The sequence below is a fragment of the Seriola lalandi genome, unplaced genomic scaffold (genome assembly GCF_002814215.2).
Source record: "Seriola lalandi dorsalis isolate HSWRI2012SDOR001 ecotype SW California unplaced genomic scaffold, Sedor1 jcf7180002054464, whole genome shotgun sequence".
In the NCBI taxonomy this organism is placed as follows: Eukaryota; Metazoa; Chordata; class Actinopteri; order Carangiformes; family Carangidae; genus Seriola; species Seriola lalandi.
In genome coordinates this window covers 1,015,689-1,028,474 of record NW_019525017.1, presented here as the reverse complement: position 1 = coordinate 1,028,474, position 12,786 = coordinate 1,015,689, and the positions used below count along the sequence as shown (strand labels likewise).

Genomic DNA, 12,786 nt, shown 5'->3' with positions numbered 1-12,786 from the left:
CCTATATTCCACCTTGTCATTAAAACCATTATAATGATAACAAAGCTTTACATGGTCCTGCTTTTTTTCTACCAACGAGGGAGGAATCTGACTGCAGCACATGCAATCTTACACTGACATTAAAAACTGCATATTTATTTTCTATGGGCACCGTGTGTCAGACAGATGTCACATGAAAAGACAGTGCTAACCTGAATGTAACGGCTCAGCTTTGTGTGACTATACTTAATATAATTTGATCTGGTTTTCTCATCCTTTCTTCAGTCATTCTGATTGAGTGGCCAAGTCCTAAAGTACGTCTTTCTAGAGACTTGCAGACTTAAACATGCTGCTTCTTCTTGTAGTCTGCGAGGGCTGAGGCTGTCACGGTGTGAAAATGTTTGCAGGACATTTTGAGTTGAAAAACAGGTCAGTTAAAAACAGGGTACAGAGATGAGGTCTTAAAATGGATAGACAAAATCTTTAATGAAGGTATGATCATTGCTGATTTGTTTTGACCGTTTTACAATAGGAATATCTCTGCTCCAGGTGACGTGATTTCATCAAGTATTTTCTCTTTCCTCATTAAGCATTTCGGGCTGCTGCATGATCATACACTCGCACACTGTCACAGGGCACATTGGTGATGTTAATTAAAATCTGTGATACTTCCGTTTTTAGGGTTCAGGGCTGGTGTGGGAGTGTGGGAAGTTTTGAATCTGACTTGTTTTACACAGAGCGTCAGCTTAAAAAAAAAAAAAAAAAAACTGTTCTGACCAGACACACAAGGTTAATGATCATCCAGGCAGCAAAGGCCTGGTAGGTGCGACTGCAGCTGCTGGACGTAACACTGAAACAGAGCGCAGCAGCAAATGAATAAGCGTGAGGATCATGGTCACATCGCTGGAAGTTTCTGTTGAGCGTTACTTTAGCAGGCAGCTGTCATCATTTGCATCAATTGTTGGTCATGATTATTCTGATAACTCACTGATGTTTGCTGCCAACTAAACAGGTGATACTGTATATACAGTATGTTCAAAGATGGTAGTCTGTTCTGCTTCTAAAACACCACAGCTGCACTGTTAGAAACACGAAGCAAGTACTGGAAAAATACCTGACAATATGTAAAACTGGTAATTCACAACACCCATAATACAATCCAATCAAATATTACCACTGTGATTCTTTTATAGCCACTGAAATTAATTTAGACGAGTATGTGGCATGCAGTCTGTTCATCTATCAAGACTGCCACTTCTTGTGACTCAAGAATGCAAATATGGATTGCATAATCTGTTGAGCATGTTACAGACAGAGAAACAATACATCTCATCTCTGAGGGGAAAACAGCTGGTGTAGTTTAACTGGAATGAAACGCCTCCATACTGCATACTTCCATGGCACATGACGTCCTCAAATATATTATTTATTCTTTCTTTGTTGTAGCAATGACCAAACTCACATGTGGATTGTTTATAATGTTCACCTTATCGCAAACAGTGCTGAAAGTCATAACCACCCTCAAAGTGGGACCATGAAATCATACTGGGAGCCAAAAATGCTCATTATCTGTCATTTGGAAATCCTTCTGTTAATGCAGATGATGTCAAACAAACTCAGATACTGAGCAAGAGTTACATCAAATTGGTGCTGCACCCGGTACCAATTTGACCGATTTTATTTGATCTCCTCAGCCGAATAATCTCAACATGCTGTTCATCTGTATTCTAGCATCATCCTCTCCTTGTTATCTGCTATACATCCATGCACAAGAGTCCTCTGATTCAAGTTTGCTACTCAGCATTCAAGAGCCAGTCCATACCAGAAAAAAACTGGCTGCAGCAAAAAACATCAGTCTGATCTCTGATCATCTGGATTTGGTTGCTTACTTCTCTCACTTTGTTCAGTGTGAGTGAGATAAAAGCACTTCACCATGGACAGTGTGAATAGGTGCATTACCTGGTGAGTGGGTGGATCAACCTTGCGTTTCTTCTTCTGGTTCTGCTTGTTGGTCCTGGGGTACACAGTCAGTGCCTCCTGCCACCTACAAATAGTGAAACAGTCAAAATATTGTTCTTGGAACACTAAATACAGACTATACAAACCCCGCGCCGCTGGCAGATCAATGTATGACTGAGGCTAAAGTTCTCGTCAGCAAAAAATAAACAGTTATAATTGCCAGGACAAGCATTTAAATGACCTAAAACTACTACCAGCAACAAAAAGATAAATCAATACTTCTCTCTACTCTGGGAAACAATGCTCTGAAAGATAATCTTTAGTCACTGTCTAATCCACTAATTGGCAACACAAATAATTTAAAGCTTGGTATGGTTATATTTGATTCTCCTGGATAATTTATGCTTTGATTTTCTCTTTGTGAACATTAACAATGGGCATTACAAAAAGAAAGATTTCATGAGGACACCATTATCTAAATAGCAATATTAAAGTGGATTTAATTAAGCATTGTGCTTAAAAACACAGCACAGATAATACTCCCACACATTTAGCTTTTCTACCTTTTCTTAATGTTGCTGTGCCAACATGTTCTACTGTAGCACCATCGTTCTACTTCCCCATATGGCAACATTCTGTGTGTAGTTCATCAATCAAAATCATTGGGATGAATTTGCACCTGGAAGCAGTTTGATAAAGTTTGACTAAAATGCTAATTGTTCATCTTGGTCTAAAACTAGAATAAAGTTCCCAGAGTCTTTAATCAGCTGATACTAAAATAAACAGATGTTTTTTTTGTTGACTAAACCTAGACTAAACTGTTCATGGTTAACTGTGACTCATGTGTCCGGTTTTAGTGTACTGAAAACTGACTAAAAATAAAAATGATGATGGTGACAAATATAACCAAACTCACATGTACTCATCTCAGCAACTAATTAATAGATTCTGAAAACAGTTGTCAAAATTAACACTAATCCTCATGTGATTGTAAAATATAAAACATTATCCAATAAAAAAAATCCTGCCTCTTTTATTGGTAATATTGTTAATATTTCTTACTCCATCCACTTTGTAATGAGTGAAAGTCTTTGGTGTCATCAATAAAAAAAAAATGTGACGCAGTTATAAATGAATGAGCACAGTTTCCATACTGTGACATCATGAGTCAGAAGACACTTTGTAAAGAGCTTAACATAGCCAGGAAAAATAATGAAGATATGCTTTAAAAAGTGCTAGTTGTTACACCACTGTCAGTTAATGACAACCATTGCATGATGGCCCAGAACCAACACATGGGAGACAGATGATGGGAGAGTGGGAGGTGTACAGTGATAGAGCAGGTAGCATAATGGAGAGTGGGTGCTGTGAGTCACTGTTCCCTAAGAATAGCCATAATATGTATGCTACAGCCAGAGATGGAGAGCAGTGCAAAAACACACTCTGAATGTGCAGCAGTGGAGTAGAAGACGCTGGAGAAAACTATATTATGAAATAACTATATACAGATCCTGTTTTGTGATCTGTGTCCAGGCATACGAGGGTTTGTGAACACAGGGAGAAGACTTGAGGGGCAGGGAGAGGGAACAGTTCAAGAATGTGCACTGTCACTGCAGTGTGGATTACAAGCCTCTGAAAAGCACCGCCCAAAAGAGACAGCAGGGGGCAGAGCAGATTTGGCTGCCATAGCAGTTGCTCCCTTGTCCAAGTCCCTGTCATCCCGACCCACTCAGCCCAAAAGAGAGAGCAACACAAACCGTACTGCAGGCCACAGTTATTCTACATATGTTGGGACATAATGGCAAGCTGTCTGTGTGTAATTCCTCCATTAACATTTCACATTCCTGGTTATAATGTCTTACCCGTTGATGATTTCTTTACATTCAGCCCGTATGAAGTGCTCTTTCTCAAAGGTCAGGATGCACAGCGAGTTCTTCTGACCTGTCCTGGTCTCCCCATCGATGACGTCAGAGCACTGGTTCATATTGATTGTACCCTGGGGTAGAGTGCTGGGCTGTGGGACACAACAGAGAAAGTGTTAAGTGGGGAAGTGAACAGACGTGCCTACTTATCTCTCCACATGGTCTTTCTGTCTTCTCACACAGTCCACCCACCCCACATTAATTTTCATGCCAAGCTTGGAGCTCCACACACTGATTTAACAGTCTGGGAACGGGCAAAAGCTCCTGTCAGGGCTCACTGTGATATTTTTGTTTCTTTAGAGGTATACTGCAGCACTTATAAAAAAAAATAACTATTTAATTGAATCATGAATGCAGCTTTTTACTTCAGTAGCTCAATAGCTAGTAATTAGGCTGATTTTAGACAGTGACATTGGGTAGTTATTCACAACTCTGATCGGCTCAGCATGACATTATTGTATTTAGTAAATAGTCGCCACTCAATCCAGGCTAAAGTCTATAATGATGCACTTTCTGTAGCTGTTGAAGCTGTGGGTTAATTTCATGTAAAAAAAAAAAAAAAAAAGGCGGTATCCTCATTTAGACATTAAAAATGACACCAATTTAAAATATTCTTCAAATGAACTAAACTGTTTATTTCCAGATTAAACACATTGTATCAGTTCCACTGTAAATAAAGCCAGTGTTGATCTCAATGTCAGTTGTTCAGCCCCATTCTACACAGCCATGACGTATAGTGCACAAGGAGAAAGAGCCTGAAACAGGACTGTCTGTTCCATTTATACACCGTGCAAGTTCATGGGTTCACCACACGGTTTTCAGTTTAATCTGTCTGATGCCGCCTAGCTGTGAGGTGTAAACTCAACTATGCACACTGACATGGATGCCATCTGTCAGCCATAAATAACGTAACCACAGGGCTTTCACAATAATACTACTTTGTGTACAGTGACTTACGGTTTTACATGCAGGTTTATGTAAGCAAACAGCAGCTTTGTACGTAGGCACGACTCATTTACAATCAATGGAGACATTCTAGCTCGACATGGAAACAGATAAGATAGTCTATTTATAGCCCATTGCACTGCATTACTCCAAGTGAACCTGTTGTGGTAGACCTTCAGTTTTTGTAAAATTAAGCTCTGTCGAGTGCATTAGTCAGTACAACACTTGTACAGATGCATTCTTAGAAAGACAGTACTTGCAGTATTTGAACACGTTACCATAACAAATATTGCTAGATCAGAAAACCGACTCTTGCTTGGTCTGACCTCCAAATGACTTACTCGAGCAACACAAGAAGCCTTGATAGTCTTCTGTTGACTGAGGGACTTAAATTTGTTCAGGTAAAAGAAGTAAATGAATACTGCGTTACCCACCACACTGGGCATGGGAAACTGTTTGAACAACCTTTGGGTCCTACCTTCACTGCACTAAACATACAGGCAGAATTATAGACAGCAAGAAACCACAGTGGTTCCAAGCTATAAGTACCAGTTAGCCACAGATGATAAATTATAGCCCTCAGTGAATCGGAATATATTAGGAGATAGAGCTGGAAACAAAATTAAAAGGTATCACATTCAAGTTAGCTAGTGACCAAATAAATCTAACTCAAGGACCCAATTTGTGCAACATAACCATAGCCTGTCAGTAACAGAGCAATTTAAGCCTATGGATGTCCTTTAATGTGGAGAGAGAAGTCAATAGTTAACAGTTTGTGGTAATCCCACCCTGAGGGAAGATGAGAGGCCATGTTTACTTCGTCACTGTTAAATGTCACTTTCATTCTCAACTCTTTTACTACTGTTTATATTGTAAAAGGAGAGCAGTGTCAGAATTTGGCACAGCGAGTTGGAACAAGGTTGGTCTAACTAGGCTAAGAGTGAGAGAAAAATCAGAGACCTGAACATCTAGGCATCTGGTACGACCTTTACAACTTCTCTTGTACTACGGTAAAACACGAAACGACGACTCAGTTGGCCATTATGTTTTGGTTCAACTTCTTATGCCTGTGACATTAAAATGGTCCATCACCGAAGGGCTCTTGACAGTGAGGTGAGAGGCCAGGGCAACAGCCGGGCTTGACAGACAGACGGACAAATAGACCCTGGGACAGCTGGGCGAGGGCCTAGGCCTACTTCAGACTGGACAGAGAGACTGGCGTCAGCTTGACCTGAGAGCCCTGTCACTCTCAGACATGCAGAGAGGAAGGTGGTTTGGAGACACGGAAGGAAGGAAGTCTCAAGCTGGTGGTCAGGGGGACAGTCGGGCAGCATTAAAAAAAAAAAGGGGGGGGGGGTTGGACTATGACTTTGCACTGTACGGCCATCTGTCTGTGTAAACAAATCGAGAGTACACCACACATGTCGGTTTGTCCTTGAGCTGGAGTCAAAGGAGGATAAACAGCAAAATATTTCAAATTCTGGGAACAGTTGTACAAGCAGCTTAAGCCACCAGTTTTATAATCACAGCATCGGATTCTCTAGGACACAGAAAATAAATCAGACTGACAGAAGCTCTGATTAAAAACCTATTTTCATAAAGCTGCTCACCTCTGAGGAGATTTGAGTGCTTATATGAAGTAGGTGGCGGTTGTGTGGGAGTACAGTATATGTTTTGCGCTAGAGCTGTGTGGCAAGCTGCACGGGACTCCTGTCACATGTGCACACCCTCCCTGAACCCGCACTGTTGTCAGCTGAGCACCAATACACGCCCCTCCTTTGGGCCAGCCACCGCTGCTCAAGCCCCCAGACCCAGGCCCCCGAACCTACACCTCTCTGTCACCTAGCCTAGACCCAGTCCCCTCTCCGCGGGCCGCCACTCTCCACAATGGGCCCTTTGTGAAGCAGCACCAGTTCACACAATGTGGGATTGTCAGCCGCCACAGTCCACAGAGCCACTCCTCCCCTTAACCCTCAACAAGGAAATGACTGAGAGACAAGAGGCCCAAACAAGTGTCCTTTTGTGATCAGAGCATGGAAATTATGAAACCAGCATAAACTTATTCTCGTCTCTGAAGTTGTTCAGACAATAGTATGAATACTGTCTCGATGGGAATCATTGAGCAGAGTCTCAAGGGGAGAAATGGCTCAGAAAAAGATTTGATTTCTACACAGCAGTCTGCGATGACTGGAGCAGTTTGGGGCAGGGGATATTTTATATCAGCACCAATATTTATTTATATTATACATATGTGCAAAAATATTATGAAAGCAGCCGCCAGATAGGCAACATTAGCCGTCATTCAGATGATAAAAAAATTCTCCTTAAAGGATAATTATGCTGCAGGAGCAAACACTAAATTGAAATATTGTCAAACGCTGTATTAGGTACATGTTTATGTATGTATATGAGTATTTATGATTAATTATTAATTAGTTGTTGATTCATCATAAATATTTAATTGCGTGAACACTAATGTTCCATTTTTATTATTTTGTTTTACTTCAAGGTTTTATTGTATTGTGAGTATTGTACAAGTAAAAGCTTTCATACAATTTATAATTTTGTATTTTTTATTTAAATTGTATTGTTAATTCTTTTTGGACTATCTGTTCATGAATTGTTTTCATTATGTTTTTACATTCAGGTCCGTATTGAAAATGAGATTTCTGTCTCATTGGGATTCTGAATAAATAAAGGTAAATAAATAAATAAATAAATACCACTAGACAGTTCTATGGGATTTTCAATTCTAAAATACAATAAAAAAATAAATAAAAAAAATCTACCCAGATCTTTTGCAAATTGGCCAAAGGAGTGAGGAGAGACTATTCCCAGTTTACCCACTCAGGGAGGCCAGCAACTGGTAAAGGCAGCTGATGAAGACCATTCACAATATAATGGCCAAGATGCTTTCAAATAAATGGTTCTTTTCAAATCCAACACTGCATTACAATGTGTGGACACTGCATAGTTTAGCATATAGAATTCATATGTCTTGTGATCTCTGTCCAGATGTTGTGTAGCATTACAACAGTGCTCATTAGGAACAAACTCTCTGTTTAGAAAATGGTAATTAGTAAGCTCCATGCATGCATGCATGCTTTTGCGTCCTTGGCTTCCTTCACTCTTGGCCTCTCCACAGCTTAGCAAAACATCCCATTCTCCCTTATGACACAGTGGGAGAAATATTTGCTTCTTTTTGCAGCTGGCTGATGGTCTACTTTCATTTTTGGTTCTGAAGCAAATTCTCTTCCTCTGCCATCAACATTTTTGGGTTTGACAGACTTATTTCTAGTCATGGAAAGCAAGAGTGCAGTTAAACTGACTCACTTAAAAAGGAGCATGAGGGAATGAAATGGCATTTAACAAATGTGATGAGTAACATATTGCAACATCTTTTTCAATATATCTAATTTCTCATTCATTTTATATCAGTATGAAGACACTGGAAATATTTCCCAATGGCCAAGTTAGTTAGGAACACCTGTAAGTTGATTAGAAACATCTGTTTCTTGGTATTAGGTGCCAGTATGTCTGCCAACTTGTGTGGTGACAAATTCACATGCTATGACTTCACTCGTTAACTTACATCACTTTTCTTTTAGGCATGTACCAGCAGGATCCTCAAGCATTGTCTCCAAGTTCTTCACCCTGTGTCCAGGTCATGAAAGACACTGAAGCCCAAAGGAAAACTGATGAACTGGCACCGCTTCATCCTGACTCATGAACATGGCCTAGACTCAGGTCTTTTCAGGGTCCAACATCCTCTGCTCATTCCCGATAACAACAATTATGCAATAAATCTTTCCTTAGCAACCTAGGACAACAGAGGTAAACACATTTGATACCAGTGAGTATGCCAACAACCAGCTGCAGGGAAATATCCTCAGGTGCCAGACGGATGGAGTCACCTCTAGTCTTGGTACAGAGGAATATCAAACACACGGTCTGTCGTTCTCGCTCTCTCCTTACGAAGTCCACAATAATCATACAAACACAGATATACATAGCAATCAGGCCAGGAACTAGAGCTGACAGATTGGTCATGCACAAGATTATAATCATCACTGTCCCAGAGTCCTCACGCACCTGTAATTTAACCCCAATATCAAGACAACTTCAAGCCAGTGCAATCACACGTGATATTTACCTTAGCCTTAGCTATAATACCATCCTTAACCCCTGCCTGTACTTTAGACAAACATATAGCTCTATAAAAACCAGACTAAGCCATATGGTGGATATCTGACATCTCTGTTGTAGGGCCAAGTACAGTCCTGCACGCATTTTCAAATACACCTCATCCCAGTGGTATGCATGCAAGGCGTTCGAATGAATGCTAAAGTATAGGCGTCTGCTCTAAGCCCGGTTACACAGCAACAACATTACAGTGAAAGGCAAACTGCAGGATGACCATATTAACATAACACTGTTAGAAAAAATGACAAACACATTTCACACATATTTGTACGAGGTATTTCAGAGAGCACTGTGGGTGGTAGCAGCACCGCTCTTCTTATGGAGACAAGTGAGAGGATGTGGGTGGTGTAATGCTGTGTTAGGAGGCAAGCAGCCGACAAATGCAGAGGAGGAGGAAGAGGAGGGAGAGTTGGAGGATGAAGAGCATTTTCTCTGCTAGGATGGCAGAATTCTTTTCAAATGGAGGCTAGGATCGATCGATCGGATGCAGCCGTACTGGAGCGAGACCTTTGGCTGCCCGCAGTGGCGACAAGCCGACAACAGGATGCACTGATTACGTCCCTGTGTGGATAATTAAATCACTTCTCTTTAGAAAATATTTTTACTTCTCTAAAAACACACAGCATTGTAATTTAAGCTTTGACAGTAGTGTTAAAGTAATGTCTGTAATAATAATGACCTCATAATGAATTGTGAGAAAGGAGACTATGAGAAATCAGTCAGTCTGTGTCTGGGTGGTGACAGAGTAGATGGGCCGGCTGCAGAAACAGGTGCTACAGTCGAGTTGTGTCATGTTGCACTGGCTGTTCAGACTGTCTAAGCAGAGTTATTGTGAGTGTGTGTGGTTTCCCAGCCTGGGAACTTTTTCTCTCCAACTCCCTCTAATATTCATCAAAGCTGCTTCTTTCTTCCCTGCACACTTGTCAATGCCTAATAATATCGACCTTTCCGCAGTTCAATTACTATGTGTAAACGTGTAGACCTCTTTCTTCTACTTCTTATTTTCTCCACTCTTTTCTATCTGTGATGAATGAAATCTCTGTTATGTCTACTTGCTCTGCTTATCAGTTCAGTCTTTACACTCCAATGCTAGACTGTACAGTCAGTGATAATGACTGCCAGTGCACAGTGAGTGTATTCGTCGCTATCTCCTGTGCAACAAAAATAAGGTGACACGAGAAACATCATAGTCACCTGAGATAAGAGTGTGAGCTGGTGAAAGGGCGGTTTTATCACTCGCCTCTGTCAGGATAGTGGACGTCAGAGACAGGAAGGTATGGCTTATCTTAATCCTTAGGTGGCTTGGCATTCATTGAACAAACGCATGTCACACCAATGCCACAATTAGCTTCTGAATAAAGAACAGCCATTAACAGCATGCACCAAAAGAACCTAATTGCAACTGCCACTCTTGCAAGGCCAATAAGGATCACAACTGGATGCTGTGCACAGTGTGCTGGTTTTAATTTGCAACACCACTATTAACTGTTGTTCATTTTAATGTTCTCTCACTGACTTGTGGAGCAGTAAACCCTACAGCTGCAGCTCTACAATCAGCTTGCTGTCTAAACTAAAAAAAAAAAAAAAAAACCCCAAAAAACCAAAAAAAACCCAAAAAACAAACAGTTGTTCTAAGATCACAAGGTGGCTCAAAACAGCAGTGTCTGGATTACTGCAGCGTCCCATACAGTGCTCTGACACAGCACTTTGGAAAGTAGGCCAAGGTGAACAGGCACCCATTATATGCTGTGGCTATTGTAAAGTCACAGGGTCCCAACGAAAACTATTCCAGTCAAACAAGGGGCACATAAACAGCATTCACTCCAGCCACACAATTAACAAGAAGCTAGTTTCTGCAACTCCGTCCACACTTTGGGAAGAAATTACATAAGACCTGCAGTCAGACTTCAAATACTTCTTTGATAATGACTGCAAATCTGCCAAAGCCTCACTAAGTCAACGCATATTAGTCCATCAGGCAGAGGGGAAGGGAAAATGGGGGAGGGATAGGAAAATGTTCCTTTGGGAACTCGGCTAATATCTGTTTTGGAGCTAGCTGTTTTTCCACAGGGTTGAAGAGCAGCTTCCTACAGGCACAGGTCTGCTGGTTAGCAGTTAACCTGCTGGTCAGAAGAGACTGTGGACAGCAGATAACTTTAGAAGCTAAGAGAAGATTCAACAGGCAAAATCATTTTCCAGATGTCTTAATGTGTACTAGAAGTTATCATTCAAAATTAAAAACAAACACCAATTCAATACCCCAAATAAAACTGTTTTGTGATTCCCTACTTTGTTGAGCATACGTGTTTTATAAACGATCAATCGCTTTTACTTGTTGAATGGATCATATGTTGTTTTAACACAAACATCCAAAAAATGACTTTTCCAAATATAACACAGTAATTGATAAACAAAATTATGGTTAAAACAGACAAACAAGAATTAAACAAGACTATGAATATGAATAAGCAATGGTGCATGAGAATTTAATGATTAGTTCAACATAAAATATTTAGTCAGAAAGTATCAACACCAAGTTCAGTGATGTCCGTAGAAAAACGTAGAATATAAACCATCAGTTGCGACTGAAAGGATGTTATCCTAATATTTAGCATCTTTCAGATAATCTGCTTGTCAAACATGTGTAAGTATTAGCTGAACACAATATTGTTGCTGGGTGGAAGAGACACGACGGCCTGTCAGATGGTTTTTCAGTTTTGATTTTTCTGCTGATATCTGCAAAAGTTCCTGGATATCTTGCCCATTTCATCATCACTGTATTTATTTATGAGATTATAAGTAATGGATATTTTATTGCAGTGCTTTGTTTTTCTTTTTACGACCAGAATCAAAGTTTGTTTTTTTCAACTCGGTAGTTAAAATTTCAAAAAGGACTGTGGTTTATTTAGGTAGAGAGGACATTTTTGCTGCTTTCACTTTAAAGCTGAGAAAAAGCACAGAGGAGAGCGCACTAAGCTGATTAGGTGCTGAGGCTGGAGATAGGCCAGTCCATGGCTGCTGGAAATGGGAATTTTGGGCCAGGTCCTGATGAAGCTGGAGTGGGTTATTAAAGGGCAAGTGGCTCACCCAACAACAATTAGCAACAAGCCAACAAACTTAAGTTGCAGTTTATGTGGATTTTTCAAGCCAGACCTACCCAGAAATGTAAGCATGTGCTTCTGCTGTGTGACATTTCCACCTGCACATCAAATATGTCTTTCTAAATACGTCACGAAATGACATGTTTTTTTTACCATTGCTATTGTATTTATGTTAAACATAACCAGACCCAACTCCACGGCTGCACTTTCTTTCTTTCTTACTAAAAATATCTTGGCTGCAGAGCCGTGCCCTTAACAGGTGGTTGGATTGGCAGGTCGCCAAGCTGAGGTGAAAGGTTAAAGGTCATCCAATACACCTGCACCTGTTGTAGCTCTGAAAGACATTCGACTGCAGCTGTGGCTACTGCAGCCCATCACAACGCAGCAGCCAGTCTCAGGCCAGGCTACAACTGGACTCCATCCAACTGAGACGTCTTACTGCAGTGATGTAACTTATCAACTCTGCCACCCGTCCCAACAACCTAAAAACCACACAACAGAGTAACAGCAGAGCGCGACTGAAGCATCATTTAGTGCTATTCTGTGTTTCAAGAACTGTGCAGCCAAATCTGAATTTAAATGACAAATATCTCCCCCCTCTATACACGTGTGTGTGCGTGCATGTGTGTGTGTGTGTGTGTGTATGTGTGTGGGTAGTTGGAAAGTTGGAAATGTGT

The 12,786-nt window shown here is 40.7% G+C and overlaps 1 protein-coding gene across 6 annotated transcripts in view; it reads right to left on the bottom strand.

Annotated features, from left to right (window-relative positions):
• Positions 1-12,786, bottom strand: part of mpripa (myosin phosphatase Rho interacting protein a) — a 48,086-nt gene that overhangs the window by 22,237 nt on the left and 13,063 nt on the right. For all 6 annotated transcript variants that reach the window (XR_002761009.2, XR_015437565.1, XM_023411182.2 and 3 more), the window contains exons 4-5: positions 3,801-3,952; positions 1,939-2,023 (exon numbers count right to left, since the gene is read on the bottom strand). Coding sequence is in view for 4 of the 6 variants with exons in the window: in XM_023411182.2 (XP_023266950.1) it covers positions 1,939-2,023; positions 3,801-3,952 (237 nt within the window). In the remaining 2 variants the exon portion in view is untranslated. The remainder of the gene's footprint in view (positions 1-1,938; positions 2,024-3,800; positions 3,953-12,786) is intronic.